Here is a 17900-nt window from a genome sequence, read left to right as displayed (position 1 = left end):
CCCTTTACCTCCTTGGTTATTTTCCTAACTATGTTTGAAAACTAGTTCCTTTATTTAAAATGCTTGCTACAAAATTTTTGTTTAATGGTGAAATCTGTTCTTACAAATGCAAATTCAGAAGAATGATTATAAAATCAGGTAATTAGATTATAAGAACAGTAGCTATAAATATTTACATGCTGTTAGTATAAGAAAAAAAATACCTAACAATGAAATTCAGCCTTCTGGAAACAATCTCAAGTTTGATGAATCTTCAACAGGCTTGTTAAAGTGATGCAGAGTGTGCATGCTGGGCAGCTGTTTGAGTTGGCTTAAAAAGGGAGACTACATTTCTAGAGTTCCCCTCTTCCAGCTCCTAGATCTTTCTGGGTATTGATTTTGCCACCAGGTAGGCTCCATCTCAGTATACCTTCAGCACACTGGTACTTCTAGCTCTAACTTCCTGTGGTCTTGAATAAAGCTGTGTAAGTTCTTCCTTGACTGCCCATGATACCAAAACAAGAAGATAAGATGGGAGGTAGAAGTAGAACTGGGAATTCTGAATAGCCCCACAACACTGGGGAAATAAATGGGATTAGTGCAGAGGTGAGGAGACCCAGGAAGCTGGTAAAATTTTTTTCGGAATCCATCACCTATTGAGCCATAGTTACTTTGTGCTTCAGTACAGTGATGCAGGACCTAATACATATTTCAGTGGGCCTCTGGGAAATTCCATGGTGTATCTAACTTTGAATCTAGTCTCAAGAAGTAGCATTGGTTGGGGCTAAGCTAGCAGAGGAGATGGGTTAGGAAAACCTCTATGTTTAGTGGTTTGGTGAGTGTTCTTGAAGATCCATGAGTTCCTTTCCCCTCCTTCCTTAATTTTTTCCTTCTCAAGTTATGAGCCATCACTTAAAGAGTAAGCATGGTTGAATATAAACACCTTTCCATAAGAATATGAATAATAGATTCCACACGTTTAGTGCTTTAACTCTGTGTCCTTTTTGGTACTAAGCACTTTATGTAATTTTCTCTTATCACTCTTTCAACCATCCAGGACTTCCATTTTGCAGATGAAGAAAGTGAGGCTAAGAGATCAGGGATGTAGCTCAAGGTCACACAGCTAGTGACTTTAGAGGTCACACTTGATCCCCAATCATAGGTGGCCTGACACTAAAGCCATATTCTTAATCACTGGATGGACACTATAAATTGGTGGTATTAGGAGAAACTGGGAGATTCTTGATTTCTAGGCATGTATTTTGTTAATGGTTAACATAAGTTATGGTCTGTTAGAAGCTTCCTGCAATGTGGCTCAGTGGAAAGACCAATACAGTAGGGGATGGAAGATTTGGGATCTGATCCCAGCTCAGACAACACTTAGAAATGCAAGTATGAATTAGTGCCAAATCTGACTTTTGGGGAAAAAAATTGACTCTCTCTGAGTCTTAGTTTCTTCTTCTGTAAAGTGGGGCCAATATTATGCACTCTCCAGGTCTCAGATTTTGCTGTGGGGATCCAGTGAGGTAATGGTCTTATATTGAAAATATAAAATGTTCTATGCACATTAGATGACATGACTTAGAATTGTTGGGTCCCTATATGGATTTTTTTAATATCTGTCTTACAATTTCTTTATCCTTTCATCCATTGATGGACAGTTAGGTTGTTTTTGTGTCTTGGCTATTGTAAATAATGGTGCAATGAACCTGTGGGTGCAAATACCTTTTTAAGTTAGTGTTTTCATTTTTTTCAGATAAATGCCCCAAAGTGGAATAGTTCTGTTTTTAATTTTTTGAGGAACTCTGTACTGTTTTCCATAGTGGCTGCACCAGTTTACATTCTCACCAGCAGTGTATGGGGTTTCCTTTTCTCTACATCCTTGCCAATACTTGTTATATCTTATCTTTTTGGTAATAGCCAGCCTAACAGGTGTAAGGTAATATCTCATTGTAGTTTTGATTTGCATTTCCCTGATGATGAGTGATGTTGAGCATCTTTTCATGTGTCTGTTGGCCACCTATATGTCTTCTTTGGAAAAAGGTCTCTGGGAAAATCTTCTACCCATTTTTTAATTGGATTGTTTGTTTTTATGTTATTTAGTTGTAGTTCTTTTTATATTTTGGATATTAGCCTCTATCAAATACGTGTTTGCAAGTACTCTCTCCCATTCAGTAGGTTGCTTTTTCATTCTGTTGGTGGTTTCCTTGCTGTGCACAAACTTTTTAGTCTGATGTAGTCCCACTCAACTTATTTCTGCTTTTGTTGCTTTTGCTTTTGGTGTCATATTAAAACAAAACAGAACAAAACTCATTGCCAAGACCTGTGTCAAAGGGTTTACCACCTGTGTTTCCTTCTGGGGATTTTATGGTTTCAGTTCTTAGGTTCATTAAGTCTTTAATCCATTTTGAGTTAATTTTTGTACATGATGTAAGATAATGGTCCAGTTTCATTCTTTTACATGCAGTTTTCTAGTTTTCTCAAAACCATTTATTGAAGAGACTATGCTTTCTTCATTATCTCTTTTTGGCTGCTTTGTTATAAATTAATTGATCATATATGGCTGGGTTTGTTTCTGGGCTCTCTATTTTGTTTCACTGATGCATCTATTTTTATGCAAGTACCACACTGTTTTACTCACTATAGCTTTGTGATATGGTTTGAAATCAGGAAGTATGATGCCTCCAGCTTTGTTCTTTTTTCTCCAGATTGCTTTGACTATTTGCTTTTTGTGGGGTGTGTGTGTGTATGTGTGTGTGTGTGTGTGTGTGTGTGTGTGTGTGTGTGTTTGTTCTTGGTGGTCGCATACAAATGATAGGATTGAAAAATGCCATTGGGGGGCGCCTGGGTGGCTCGGTTGGTTGGGCGTCTGACTTCAGCTCTGGTTGCGATCTCACGGCTCCTGAGTTCGAGCCCCGTGTCGGGCTCTGCGCTGACAGCTCGGAGCCCGGAGCCTTCTTCGCATTCTGTGTCTCCGTCTCTATCTCTCCCCTCCTCTGCTCATGCTCTGCCTCTCTCTGTCTCAAAAATAAATAAACATTAAAAAAAAATTTTAAAAAAGAAAAAAAAATGCCATTGGAATTTCAATTGGAATTGTAATAAATCTGTACATTGCTTTGGATAATGTGGACATTTTAACAATTGATTCTTCCAATCCATGGGTCCAGAATATCTTTCCATTTATTTGTGTTCCCTCTGGTTTTTCATTAATGGTTTGTAGGTTTTAATATAAGATTACTCGCCTTAGTTTAATTTGTTCCTAGGTATTTTATTCTTCTGATGCAATTGTAAATGGAATTGTTTTCTTTATTTTTCTAATAATTTGTTACTAGTGTGTAGAAATGCAGCAGATTTTTGTGTATTGATTTTTATATCCTGCAACTTTACTGAATTTGTTTTTTAGTGCTAATGGTTTTTTGATGGGGACTTTAGAGTTTTCTGTATATAATATCGTGTCATCTGCAAATAGTGACAGTTTTGTTCTTCCTTTACAATTTGAATGCCTTTAATTTCTTTTTCTGGCCTAGTTGCTCTGGCTAGGATTTTCAATAACTATGTTGAATAGAAGTGGCAAGAGTGGACATTCTCCTCTTGTTCCTGATCTCAGAGGAAAGGCATTCAGCTTTTCATTGTTGAGTATGATGTTGGCTGTGGGCTTGTCATATATGGCTTTTATTATGTTGAGATACATTCCTTCTATACCTACTTTATTGAGATATCTTTATTATAAATAGATTCTGAACTTTGTCAGGTGTTTTTTCTGTCTATTGAGATGAAAATATGATTTTTATTCTTCATTCTGTTAATGTGGTATATCATATCAGCTGATTTGTGGATGTTGAATTGTCCTTACATCGCTGAAGTGATTCTACCTGATCATGGTGTGTGGTCTTTTTGATATACTGTTGAATTTCGTTTGTTAATATTTGTCGAGGATTTTTGCATATGTGTTCATCAGGGATATTAGCCTGTAATTTTCTTTTCTAGTGGCATCCTTGTTTGATTTTGGTATCAGGGTAATGCTGGGCCCATGAGTTTGGAAGAGTTGCTTCCTCTTCTATATTTTGTATAGTTGGAGAAAGATTGGTATTAATTTTTCTTTTAATGGTTGGTAGAATTCACTAGTGAAGCTAGCTGGTCCTGGACTTTTCTTTTTTGGAAGTTTTAAATTACTGGTTCAATCTCCTAACTAGTATTGATCTCTTTAGATTTTTCTATTTTATCATGATTCAGTCTTGGTAGGTTTGTAATGTGTTTATGTAATATGTTTCTTGAATTTATTCATTTCTTCTAGGATGTCCCATTTATTACTATAATTGTTCATAGTGGTCTTTTATGATCTTTTGTATTTCTGTGGTGTCAGTTGTTGATGTCTTCTCTTTTGTTTCTGATTTTGTTTGAGTTGTCATTTTACTTGGTGAGTTTAGCTAAAGGTTTGTCAGTTTATCTTTACAAAGAAACAGCTATTAGTGACATTGATGTTTTCTATTGTCCTTTTAGTCTCTATTTCATTTATCTCTGCTCTAATCTTCATTATTTTCTTCCCGTATGGATGGTGTTCTCCTGTGCCTTAGATCTTAGCAGAGTTACAGAGTGAAAGCTTTATTTCTTTCTCTCAGAGAGGTGTAGTCCTGGTGGGGAACACTGAATGTGCATGTGGGGGTTAGTCATGGAAGAATGCTATGGGAATTTAGGGCAGGGGAAGTTCACTCTGCCCAGGGAAGACTTTATGAAGTGCATGGCATAGTGAATTAATTAGATTTTAAAGGATGTGGTATTCAAATGGAGCAAGAATGGTTCACTTTGTGGAAACTTACCTTTGCTTTTAAAAGGAAACTCAGCTAAGTACCTAGGGTCACCATATGCCTTCTAAAAAATACTTATGGGCTGTCTTGAAATGTGGAACTGGAGAGTATTTTCTGCTGTTCAGAGGGTTGAGGGGCGCCTGGGTGGCTCAGTCGGTTGAGCGTCCGACTTCGGCTCAGGTCATGATCTCGCAGTTCATGAGTTTGAGCCCTGCATCGGGCTCTGTGCTGACAGCTCAGAGCCTGGAGCCTGCTTCAGATTCAGTGTCTTCCTCTCTCTCTGCCCCTTCCCCGCTCATGCTCTGCCTCTCTCTATGTCTCAAAAATGAATAAATGTTAAAAAAAAAAAATTAAAAAAAAAAAAGAAGGTTGAGGTGTTTTTATGCTGTCTCATCTTCTCCAGTGGTGTTTGGCCTATTCTGCCTTTCTCAGAATATAAACCTGAAAGGAAGGAATCTTCTCCTGAAACCTTTAGGTTGGCACTATCATTATTCTTAGGTTGGTTAGCATTCTGTTTTCTCCTCCTTAAATGAACACCAAAGAACACTAATTCAGAATTTTAAAGATTACCAAATCTTATGGATAAAAGTAGCATTGGTGGTTGCAAGTACTCAGCTGAAATTAAAGGAGTTATCAGTCTTGCTCTGGGAAACAAGGTGACCAATCAACTTGTTTCAGAAAAACTACCTCTCCCATTCCAGTGATTAGTTAATAAAATTATTCCTGACAGTGGCAGACCAAGAAGCTCAGGCAGTTACATATTTAGAGACAGAGAACACATTGTCCAAAGATCTCAGAAGAGCCTTTGCAAACACACAGAAAGGATTTAGAACAATTTGCATAAATCTCCCTGTGGATAGTGCCATGGCTCCGGTATTAGGGTGGTTCCAGGAACCCCTCCTTGGCTGTATCATGGGGTGACGCTGTGCTTGGTGAGAATTCAGTCTCATGACGGTTTTTGCCAGCAGGATTGGGTGATGGGACACTGAATAAGCCCACTGTTTGGTTCCACATAAGGACTCTTTTGTGTTAGCCTGGGGTAGCCATATTCAAGTTTGTCTTGCTTTTTCCCCACTAATGTTTTTGGACTTTGTGGGCTGGGGAATTAAGCACAACACCTATTCTGAGCTAATCTGTCAAATTTTGTTCTTGAAAGGTAACCGTAGCCCCTTGTATTTCGAGAATGTGGAGAATAATAGTCATACCTTTGGAGACTTCTGACTTCTGAAATTAAAAGTCGGGGAAAGGAGGAGAGCTCACATGGCATGCCCAGATAGGCGTTCATGTGTATTCCTGGCGGAACTGTGGGAAGTAATTCCCTTGGTTGTTAATATGATTTGCCTTGTTCACTAACTTCCTTAAGAACTATGTTCTCTTGCATAGTTAACAAACAAGTTGTACTTTGATATTTAATATTCCTCTATGAAAGGGTATGGGTCACTTTGGTGTGTAGTTTAAAAATGCCAGGTGATTCCAAATCTGTTTCAGCTTTTCTTTTTTTCTACTTATTTTTTGGAAAAAATGATATTCATTAGACCACATATTAAGAGCTTTACTGGTTTCTTGCACAGCCTGTTATCATTCTAGAAGCCACATAAGGAGTCCAATTTAAAATCCAGGGAGCAGTTTATGCACTGGGGAAATTTGGTGCTCTAACTACAAAAACGAAATCCACTAATTTCTAACCTGGAGTTTATTTTCTTTCAGTCTGCTAGCTTGATGTCTCAGCTTTGTTCTAATAATATAAACATTTTTATGTTTATTTATAGGTGGTTTTAACCAAGAGAGCAGATCCAGCTGAGCTTAGAACAATATTTTTGAAGGTCAGTATAAAAGAATCTATTTTGTTTCTTATTTGATTTGTGTTCTCAAATTTTTAAAGATTATTTTCAAACAGCTCTTTATTTCATTGTTATATTTTTTTGAAAAAATCCCCAAAGGTATCTTTACATAAGACTTAGGAAAGAGATCTGTTACAATTATATGTATTTTTTGAAATGCATCAGAAACTAGTAGGTGATTGTTTGTGATGGTAATATGGTTTACATTTTAATTCCTTTTCTCTCATATGGTGTCAGATACTGGAAAGGAGTTGCTGGGGCATTTAGTCTCACGACTCATTTATCTTTCCAGGATTCACCTGTGCGGTTTGATGATCATGCTTTTTCTCCTAAGATGTTTAAAGCTCTTTGTAAAATTCCCATGATCCTTTATCTATCCGGAGACAACTACCCTTGCCTCTCTTTGTAGAAACCCATTGTTGTCACCCTCATTGTCATTACCCTCATTTAATTGCAACTGTAGTGCCAGGTGAGGAGCCCTCGGTGTGAGTAACAGTACATATTAGATCACAACAGATATCACATATTTCCTTGGTGTCTTACATTTCCCCTAGGTTGTGACATTGGGCAGTGAATGAATGATACTCTAATTAAAAGTCTACCTCGGGTCCCAAACGGTGAACCACATGTAATGTTACTCACCTGGAATTAAAGGACTCAGAAAAGGACACTTTTATAAAGATCATTTTAAAAGCATATATGTGAGCTTTTTCTAAACATGATGGAAAACCAGCTGTGCTGTACAGACAGAGGACCAGGGCTTCAAATGAGAAACTTGACTGTCTGTCATGTCCCAGATAATATGGCTCAGAAAGTTACCAATACCGTGAGCATCACTTTCCTCATCAAATTGTGTTACTATTAAAAAATACCAAGAAATCAGAGAATTTGAACACTGACAGGGTTATCTGGTGTTAAGGAATTGTTACTGATTGATTTTTAGGCCGGATGATGGTATTCTTATTGCGAGAGCTACGAAGAGTTTTTTTCTCTTAGAGATACACACTGAAGTATTTACAGATGAGATTATGATGTCCGAGATTTGCTTTTAAATTGTCCAGTTTTGGTGAACTATGGTTGGTGTGGTGATGGTTTTTGAAACTGGTAGATGGATCATTACGTTTCTTACCCTGTTTTCTCTATATTGTACATGTGTGAGCATTTTCATAACAAGTTACAAAAATTTTTAAAGATTCAGTGAAAAAACTTGGATGAAAGTGCCCAGCACCTGATTTGCATTAGATACTGATTCAGTAAATGCTTGAAATTAAATGATTCAAACACGAGAGAGAGAGGCTTCAAAAGGAAATGGTTAAAAATATGAGCAGTTTTTGGGGGAGGAAATGGGATAGATTTGTGAGGAGGTTTGGATTATGTGTAAGAAAGTAGAGTTGTTTATAAATTTGGTTTTAGCCCAAGAGGACAACACTGTGTAGAGATTCTAAGGTAGAAAAGGATTCTAGAGAATGAAAGGACAGGAAACAGAAATGCTTTCTCACCTTGGCCTAGTTGTTGCTCTGCATTCAGGGCCCACCATAATTGGGATGAGGTGTGTATGAGGGAACCATAGACATTGTTAGTATGTATATTTAAGGTCTATATTATAAAACTCTTACGATGTAATTCGGGAAGACCTCTTGCAGGAGAAGAGCACTTGAGCGGGCTGCCAGAGAGCCTAGAAAAATGGATAAAGCTCATTAACTTGACCTGGCAAAGTCATAATCATTCTTTGAACTCTATTACTTCGGTTTAGCAATAGTTGTGGGCACCCTTCTGACAGGAAATGGGGACAGCTCAGAGTGTCTTAATAGGTGGCGCATCGTGGATACCTACTGGTCTTTTGGCACGATTTGGTGGAAAGGCTCCAGGTAAAAACTGCGTCTACCTTTTGAGGCCACATGGCAGCTGGCAAGGTTAGTTTAAGATCCTACTTTGGAACAACGTGTCTTTTCCAGCTGCTCCATGTCAACAGCAGGCAGGTCTATGGTGGAGGCAAATATTGGTCAGGGAGACCAAAGGAGGGTAGGAATTGCATGCAGAGTTCTGGAGAGTCACCTGTGAGATTTCTGTGGATGTGGGTCTGAGGGCTGCGGTGGAGTCTTTGGGACCAGCTAGGGAAGTGCTGTCTTCTCTTGGGGTGGCTAAGACAACGTAGCTTTTGAGTGAGAGTGTGGCTTTGAGTCCAAGGGGATGATGGGGCCAGGAAGGGGGGCAGGGGCTGTCTGTGAAGAAAACAGCGATCAGCAGTTTCTGGAAGGGATTGTGGATCTGGCAGAGGTTCGGGTGATCTCATAGGGCCTGGGCAGTGTAGTACCAACACAAATCCACCTTGGCTCAGCATGCGGGGGATCTCTTGTTTACCATCTGGCACAGATGGTGTTGTGGTGGGAGGAGAATAGGGATCGGGCTTGTGGGGGCTGTGCCAGGCACGTCTCCACTGTGGCTGGTCTTTCTAGTTATGTATGGATCAGCAGTAAGCACTCTATAAACCTAACTACTTTGCTGACTCTCTGTGACTTTTTCCTGACTTTTCTTTCTAACAAATACCCTACCTTCTGTGTATTAAACTAGTTAGAAGGTGCTTCTGTAGGGGCGCCTGGGTGGCTCAGTTGGTTAAGCGACTGACTTTGGCTCAGGTCATGATCTCGCAGTTTGTAGGTTCGAGCCCCGTGTTGGGCTCCGTGCTGACAGCTCAGAGCCTGGAGCCTACTTCAGATTCTAGGTCTCCCCCTCTCTCTACCCCTCCCCTGCTCACGCTCTGTGTCTCTCTGTCTCTCAATAATAAATGAATGTTAAAAAAAAAAAAAAAGAAGATGCTTCTGTAGCTTGGGGGAAGTAGACCTCTGGACCAGATGTGCCAATAGCAGGGAGTTGGCAACTGCGGAGGTCAGAGAGAGCCAGAGGATCTGGGAGAGATAAGGAAAGCGGGGTCCTGGAGGACTGCACTGGGCCCAATTCTGACTTATTTTGTTTTATCCTTAAGAACGATTCAAATCAATGCCACTTTCTTCTTTCTTTTTTGGGGGGGAGTTGCTTACTGTGTGTTAAGTACAGTGTTAAGCGTTGGGGATATAAAGATGCATAATTCATGGCCCTTGCCGTTTACTATTTCACTGTGTGTGAGTGTAGAAAAAAGCCATAACATGGTTGATAAGCATTATATGGCCTTAATTAGTAGGAAGCTGATGTGGGGCTAATTACATCTTGCTAGCAAGGGTCATTGAAGTTACAGAGAGGTTGTGGTGTCTCAGCTGGGCTAGACAATGAGTAGGTACTTATCAGATGGAGGAGGTAGTGGAGGGTTGTGGGGCAGAGGAAGACTGTTCTGGGCAGAGGAAACAGCAGGTGTGAAACAAAGGTTTCACTCAAAGTTCTGTGAGAGTGCCAGGTGGGGGGGTGGGCTGCAGCACAGGCCCCTGGGCAGTGCACTGGGATGGTCGGTAGGACGGGACTTGGTATAGGGCACTCCTAGCCCGAGGCATTTATTATGCAGCCTGTTCTGGTGATAAGTGGGTGGTAACATTTTGTCTGGGTGTGGAAGTTGAAGTCTAGGTGTGCTCAGTTTTGCTTCTAACCTAAATGTTGACATGCGTTTTTTGCCTGCCTGACACTTCTGGTGCTCCTTCGTGTTAATTTGGACAGATGCACTGAGTGCTTACAGTTTAAATAAAGCTCCCAGAAACTTTGCAGTGAGTAGGATGTGCAAAATAAGTATAAGCTGGGACCATGTCTTCAAGGAGATCAGCTTGTATACAAGAGGCCAGATTTACAGGCATGCAGCAGGTAAGAAAGGATGTAGGTTGACCTACAGGTATGTGGTTTAAAAATGCCACAGGAAATGGAGAGAGTGGTCCCCGTGGTGGGGAGTGGTCAGAGGAGGCTCCTTGGAAAGGGAACTTGGGGAGCCCCGGGATGAGTGGGGCTGGAGAGGCAGGGAGGAGGGCAGGTGGGGAGTTCCAGGGGAGAGGGCCACATTTGACAGAGGCCTGGAAATGGGTTTGGGAGCAGACAGCCTCTCCAGGTTGAAGGATTCTTGCTCCTTCTTCAAATGTTTATTTAAATTCAGCCTTGTGCCAGGGAGTCTGCCAAGCATTACAGGGTGTGGGTGACAAAATTAGAAAGATAACTGGGAATTTGGCGTGTCTGCTGAACAATAGGAAGCCATCGGAGGTTTTCCGAGTCATCCAGTGACGCTGGCAGGATGGGTTTGAGATTTGGTTGGTAGTGCAGGCCCATGAGTTTGGCAGTGTTGGGTGCAACCCTGGTGTGAGGCCCTAAAGACTTGATTGGGGTTGTGGCGGTAGGGGAAATGGTGAGTGGGCAAGGTAAAGACATTTTGAAGGACTGCTTGATGAAAATGGTCTTGTGTGATGAGTGAGAGGGAACAGGGGATAAATATGACCATTGGATATACCGTCTGGGTGAGAGAGGTGCCAGTAATTAAGAATGGGGAAATTGAGAAGGAAACCATTAGCTCAAGGGAGACCAAAGCGGGTGATACCTAGCGTTTACAAGTACAGAGGTGGACGTAGCTGATGCCTGTAGTGTAAGATGTGGGAGGTGGGAAAACTGGGTAAAGGGACTAGACAAGGGGAATAGGCCATATTACAGTTTGTAATAATAATACATAGTGGGTTGCACTCGGGTTTTTATAATGATTCTTTGTCAACAAAACATGTGTATTTAAAATTTGTGTTAACAAAATTGGAAAAACTTCTTTTTTGAAAACTATTGAAGTGAAAACCTTTATATTCATTGACGAAAATTGAAAAAGCACAAGTGTGTAAAGAAAAGTAACTTGTGATTCCACCCAATAGATACAATCTATGTTTATATATAAATGTGTATTTTATATAGCTACCTTTCTGTATTTCTGTCTCTGTGTATGTAAATCTTTTTTTCCTTAACAGGAGAAAAAATACCATTTTATCCAATTTTCCTCCTCACTTGATGCGTTAGGAAACCCTTTTCCTGTCATTGATTGCATTTCTACAGTATTTTTAGTGTTGTGTGCTGTTCCACATACAGTGGTTTTACTCTCGCTCATCTAGCGGCTTCCTGTTATTGAAGGCTTAGTTGTCTTGTCTCCTGTGCTAGCAGTAATGCTAGTTCAATACTCTTGAACCTGCATTTTTGCATATAACTTGTGTATGTTTAATCATATTAAAACTTAAAAAAAAATTATAAGAAAGAGAGGCTTCAGGTCACTTGTAAAATCTGTTCCCAAAGAAGAATCCGTGGTAGCTGCGAAGTCCACTCCCCTGACAGGGGCCCCTCTGTTCCCTGCCGCAGGAGCAGTGGAGCACCTTTGTCAATATATTCTTATTATGATCGGTCTGTCCATCAATTCGAGGAACAACCTTTGATATTTTTACTATAATCACAAAGCAGACTACTCCAGCCTCGGTGATGAGCTGGTTTTGCAAACTGAAGGAAACTGTTTTTTGTGTTCAGATTAACATGTTCTTACATTTACAAAATTATTTATCACTTCCAAAAAATGGGGCAGAAAATATCTCAGTGATTTTCTTTTTTTTTAATGAAAACTATTGAGGTATGAATCAAGTGCACAAATCATGAATGTACCGCTCCATTAACATTCACGAAGGGAGCACACCTATGGAACCAGCACCCCAGGAGCCATCCGATGCCCCTTCAGTCACTACGCACCCCTCCTAAGGGTAACCAGTTGTTTGGCTTTCAACTTTATGTAAATGGAATCATACACCATGTTTTCTTGTGTCTCATTTCTTTTGCTCTTGCTCTAGTTGTTCAGATTCATCCTCGTTGTGTGTGGTTGTTTATTTTCATTGCTGCATTATATGCCATTGTGTGACTGTCCTACAGTAGTTCATTTACATATCCTACCGTTGGTTGACATTTGAGTTATTTTTCATCTTTTTGCTATCCAAAATAATGCTTCCGTGGACATTAAAATGCTAAAGTACGTTTTTATTCTTTCTATATATGTATATACATATGTGTGTATAAACACCACATATGTATATATACACACGTTTCTTTTAGACATACTTGTGATCGAAATTGCTGTTTCTATGGTTGTCTGTTCAGTTAGAGTACATATTCCCAAGCAGCATTCTAAAGTGGTTTAACAGTTTACTCTTATAACACCAGGGTATGAGAATTGCATTTGTCCACATTTTTGCCAACACTTGTTATTACTTTTTAATTATCCTGTGTATGAGTTAGAGGTATGGCATTGTAATTTTATTTCTCACTTTCAGTAGAATTTTTTTTAGGGGTCAGCAGCTTGACAATGATTCTAAAGGTCATTTCGGGGAAAACCAAAGAGTGATCATGGCCCAGAAAATTCCCAGGACGGAAGTAGTGCGTGCCTTCATTCGACAGATATTTATTGAACATGTTTCACTCTCTGCCTGCCACCAGTCCGAGATGTTGAGGATGCTGCAATGAGAAAGGCAGGAGAAAATCTTGCGCTGACAGAGCTTTCCTTCTAATTGTAGCAATTAAGATGCATGTAATCTTGCAAGGATTCCTGGTGCAGGGATGACAAGAACTGTCAGCCTGTCCGGCATTCCTCCCTGGAATTTGGCAGCCACCTCGGAGGAGAGCCTCTGTCTACCTTAGGGAGCCATTCATTGCCAACTGGTCAGAACTGGTGTTGAAGATGGACTTACTTGCCAAGCTGTTCCCTGATGACCATATGATAATCAGTATGTGTTGAACATGTCATAAGAATGATTTCATTTGTGCTCCTAGGACAACCGAGAAATTAAGTGGGGAAAACTAAAGTTGAAGGATCCTGACCTCAAACCACGTGAAAAATCAAGTACCAATGTATTGAAACTTAAGAGATAAACCTACTTGAAAAAAGCCCAGAGAAAATATGGGTGAATATTAGTCTTGAGATGAGGAAGGCCTAGTTTCTAGACTTAGAAGTAATAGAAGGAATTGCAAAGGTGGAAAAAAATCTGTAGACTCAATTATATAAAAATACCAAACTGGAAAAATGTTTGCAACAAATCTGAGAGACAAAGGACGGGAGAAAGGGCATGGTCCAGCACTGCTGGTGGGAGTGTAAATTGGTACAATCTTTTCTGGAGAGCAGTGTGATAATAAGTATCAAGAGCCTTCAAGTTCCTCTCCTTTGACTCAACAATTTCTCTTCCAGAAGTCTACCCTTTGAAGATTGTTAGGAATTCGGATAATTGTTATGTGCAAAGTCAGTTACCTTAGCTTTATTTAGAAATAACCTAAACATCTACTGGTGGGAGAAGAGTGAAATTGCATTTTAAATAAATTAATTATTCATCACTATAAGCAAACATAGGTATAAGTCTAAATCATAGGATCGCTGTAATAATTAGCAGCAACATTCCCTTTATATTTCTTGTCCTTGTTTGCCTCAGGAAAATCAAAATCTAATTCTTCTGCATTTCCAAAAAGCCATTTCAATGCTAACTGAAGAATACTGGGATTCTTGGACCATTTTTGAGCTTTTCTTTTGTACCATGCTAGAAAATGTTCAAACTGATAATACAGAACATTTATAAAGTGCTTATTGTGTGTAGCACATTGTGCTAAGTACATTACATGATTATTCATTTATTTCTAGCATTAACTTTATGAAGCAGGTAATGTTGTTACCCCCATTTCATAGGTCAGGAGCTAGAGACCCAGAAAGCTTTACTTCCCTGAGGTCATACAGGTGGCAAGAGGTAGAAGCAGAGCTCGGTGCAGGCTCAGCCCAGGCCTGAGGGACTCCAAAGCTTGTTACTGAGTATCTAAGCAAGAGTTTATCCTGCATTGGAATTAAAATGTATAAATAACAAGGGACTTTTAAAAACAATTTTTATATTTATTTATTTTCAGGGGAGGAGAGAGGGAGAGAGAGAGAAGGAGAGAGAGAGAGACTCCCAAGCAGGCTCCTCGTTGTCAGCACAGAGCCTGATGTGGGGCTCAATCCCATGAATGGGGAGATCATGACCTGAGCCTAAATCTAGAGTTGGTCACTTAACTGACTGAGCCACCCAGATGCCCAGAAACGGTTTTAATGGGACTTGCTGCTGGAGCTGCAGAGGGAGTGGAGGTGCTGTCATCAGCACTTCACGCCACTGTGCTCCCCACATCGTCCATTGTGGTTCCTGTCACCCATCCAGCCTTGTTCTTCCTGTAGCTCACAGTCCTCACTCCCCCACCCCCAAATCGCTCTTCTGTCCCCAGGATCAAGAGGTCCTCTCCTGCTCCGTAAGGATACCATATGATCCCATGTTGTTTCTCAGCACTAACCACGGCCCGAGGGACTCCACGGAACAGGAATGAGCAGGTTCCTGCTTTCAGGAGTTGGACTGTGTCGCCAAGGCAAGAGGAACACTGTGAACAGGCATTGGGTGCCACCTGTCTCTCGTTGACCACTTCCACTCTAGAGTACCCTTTCACATATTCTTCTGTGAAATCCCACAGGAAACCATGCAGTTCATAGTTTGCTTTCTAGTTTAGCCTGTTTGTCCTCTTTTCCTGCATTATTGGTGCCCTTGAAACAGGAATAGGGGCAAAAGAATTAGGTCGTTTCCATCCATGATTTTATAATTAATTGTTTTTTTGTTTTTTTCTATGTCCTTGCCAAAAACAAGATGTAATTTGTTTTTCCAAATTTCTGTAAGCCAGAAATTTTCATTCTCATTCTCAGCACTGATGACGTTTGGGGCTGGATCACTCTGGTGTAAGGGGTCACCCTGTGCCTTGTAGATGTTCAGCAGCCTCCCTGACCTCTACAACTAGATGCTAGGAGCATCCCTCCCCCCTGGTTATGACAGTCAGAATTTGTCATCAGACACTGTCAGATGTTCCCCTGTGAAGAAAAATGGAAACAATGGAGGAAGTACCAAGCTAGAGAACACCCTCCCCGTCTCCTGCCCACCAAAGACAGGTGACATATAGAAAAGACTGGTCCTCATAGGTGGACTTGGCTATTAGGGGACATTGGTGTTTGTAAGCTGGACAGTCAAGCTAACCTGCCCTCAGTTGAGAACCACTGTTATGAACCTAAATCTTGGCAGACTTCATGTGTTTTTGTTTTTTCTATGAAGTGTTGGGAAATAACTGTCCTTGGGAAGAGTAGATTATCTTATCTGATGTTTTATCCTTTGAATATTTTCAGCTTTTTCAAATATTGATCTCATGATTATATGCTTTTGAGGGTAAAATATCTTTTCTCTTTTTTCCTATACAGTATGCAAGCATTGAAAAAAATGGTGAATTTTTTATGTCTCCCAATGACTTCGTCACTCGATATTTGAACATTTTTGGAGAAAGCCACCCTAATCCAAAGACTGTGGAACTTTTAAGTGGTGTAGTGGATCAGACCAAAGATGGGTATGTTGGTCAATTTATTTATTTTTTTGTTCAACAGAGCTTTCTGTTGTTTTAAAGATTAAGAAGTCACTGAATACCTTCCCATCTCTTAAAAGCATTTTCTCTACCTATTAGAATTAATTCATTATTTTAGAAATAATACCTTTAACATTTCCTTTAAAGTGCTTATCACAATTGATGATTCTGTGTATTTTTTTTTTTTTTTTTACGGTAAAGTGGCTTATAGTTCCAGAGACTTTTAAAAAAAAATTTTTTTTTTTAATGTTTGTTTATTTTTGAGACAGAGAGAGACACAGCATGAGCAGGGAAGGGGCAGAGAGAGAGGGAGACACAGAATGTGAAGCAGGCTCCAGGCTCTGAGCTGTCAGCACAGAGCCCGATGCAGGGCTCGAACTCCCAAACTGTGAGATCATGACCTGAGCTGAAGTTGGACGCTTAACCGACCAAGCCACCTAGGCACCCCCCGGAGACTTTTCTTTTAACATTTGTTTATTTTTGAGAGACAGAGAGAGAGTGAGTGGGGGAGGGGCAGAGAGAGAGGGAGACAGAATCTGAAGCAGGCTCCAGGCTCTGAGCTACCAGCACAGAGCCCAACGCGGGGTTCAAACCCAGGAACCATGAGATCATGACCTGAGCTGAAGTCAGATGCTTAACCAACAGAGCCACTCAGGCACCCCTGTGGTTCCAGAGACTTACTATAGTTGATGACTGGTGTGAGATATACCAGAGTGTTTGTATGTATACTGGTATTTTTCAAGGGAACTGTAAAAATTGTGAGAAAATGTAAAACATAGCTCTATGAACATAACTTTTCTATGATCTTTCCCTCTGCTCAAATAACTTTGAAATCTTCTATATGATTAAGTCATATGAATCTAAGAGACAGAATAATAGGATGATTCCAAATCTCCAAGAAAGGTATTCTACCCAAGCTGGAAGAAAGAGACAGACCATCTAAAATTAAATGATTCTTTGCAAAAGACCTTTGGGTTTTTTTCCCCCTACCAGTGTTCTCACATTTTAAAAATGAGCTTTTCCTGATTTTGCTTAAGATTGCAGTTGGCATTTACCATTAGGTGCAGAATTTTGGGCTCCAAACTCTTACTAATACAAATAACAACATCCCCTAAGAGCCACGTATTTTTTTTAATATGAAATTTATTGTCAAGTTGGTTTCCATACAACACTCAGTGCTCATCCCAAAGGTGCCCTCTTTAATACCCATCACCCACTTTCCTCTCCCTCCCACCCCCCATCAACCCTCAGTTTGTTCTCGGTTTTTAAGAGCCTCTTATGCTTTGGCTGTCTCCCTCTCTAACCTCTTTTTTTTTTTTTTTCTTCCCCTCCCCCATAGACTTCTGTTAAGTTTCTCAGGATCCACATAAGAGTGAAAACATATGGTATCTGTCTTTTTCTGTATGGCTTATTTCACTTAACATAACACTCTCCAGTTCCATCCACGTTGCTACAAAGGGTCATATTTCATTCTTTCTCATTGCCACGTAGTATTCCATTGTGTATATAAACCACAATTTCTTTATCCATTCATCAGTTGATGGACATTTAGGCTCTTTCCATAATTTGGCTATTGTTGAGAGTGCTGTTATAAACATTGGGGTACAAGTGCCCCTACGCAACAGCACTCCTGTATCCCTTGAGTAAATTGCTAGCAGTGCTATTGCTGGGTCATAGGGTAGGTGTATTTTTAATTTTTTGAAGAACCTTCACACTGTTTTCCAGAGTGGCTGCACCAATTTGCATTCCCACCAACAGTGCAAGAGGGTTCCCGTTTCTCCACATCCTCTCCAGCATCTATAGTCTCCTGATTTGTTCATTTTAGCCTCTCTGACTGGAGTGAGGTGGTATCTGAATGTAGTTTTGATTTGTATTTCCCTGATGAGGAGTGACGTTGAGCATC

General features: G+C 40.2%; 1 protein-coding gene across 4 annotated transcripts in view; it reads left to right on the top strand.

The window, feature by feature from the left end:
- SLC25A13 (solute carrier family 25 member 13) overlaps window positions 1-17900 on the top strand; it is a 185185-nt gene that overhangs the window by 24125 nt on the left and 143160 nt on the right. For 2 of the 4 annotated variants that reach the window (XM_047096290.1, XM_047096289.1), the window contains exons 2-3: window positions 6554-6607; window positions 15840-15982. In XM_047096290.1, coding sequence (XP_046952246.1) covers window positions 6554-6607; window positions 15840-15982 — 197 coding nt within the window. Of the gene's footprint in view, window positions 1-6553; window positions 6608-9396; window positions 10409-15839; window positions 15983-17900 lie in introns of those variants that run through there. The other 2 variants (XM_047096291.1, XM_047096292.1) reach the window with 2 other exon arrangements.

This window comes from Lynx rufus, unplaced genomic scaffold, assembly GCF_022079265.1.
Source record: "Lynx rufus isolate CCGP_SWC_20201006 ecotype Redwood Valley unplaced genomic scaffold, mLynRuf1.p SCAF_4, whole genome shotgun sequence".
Classification (NCBI taxonomy): domain Eukaryota; kingdom Metazoa; phylum Chordata; class Mammalia; order Carnivora; family Felidae; genus Lynx; species Lynx rufus.
The sequence above is the reverse complement of the archived record's forward strand: the minus strand, read 5'-3'. Positions and strand labels throughout refer to the sequence as shown.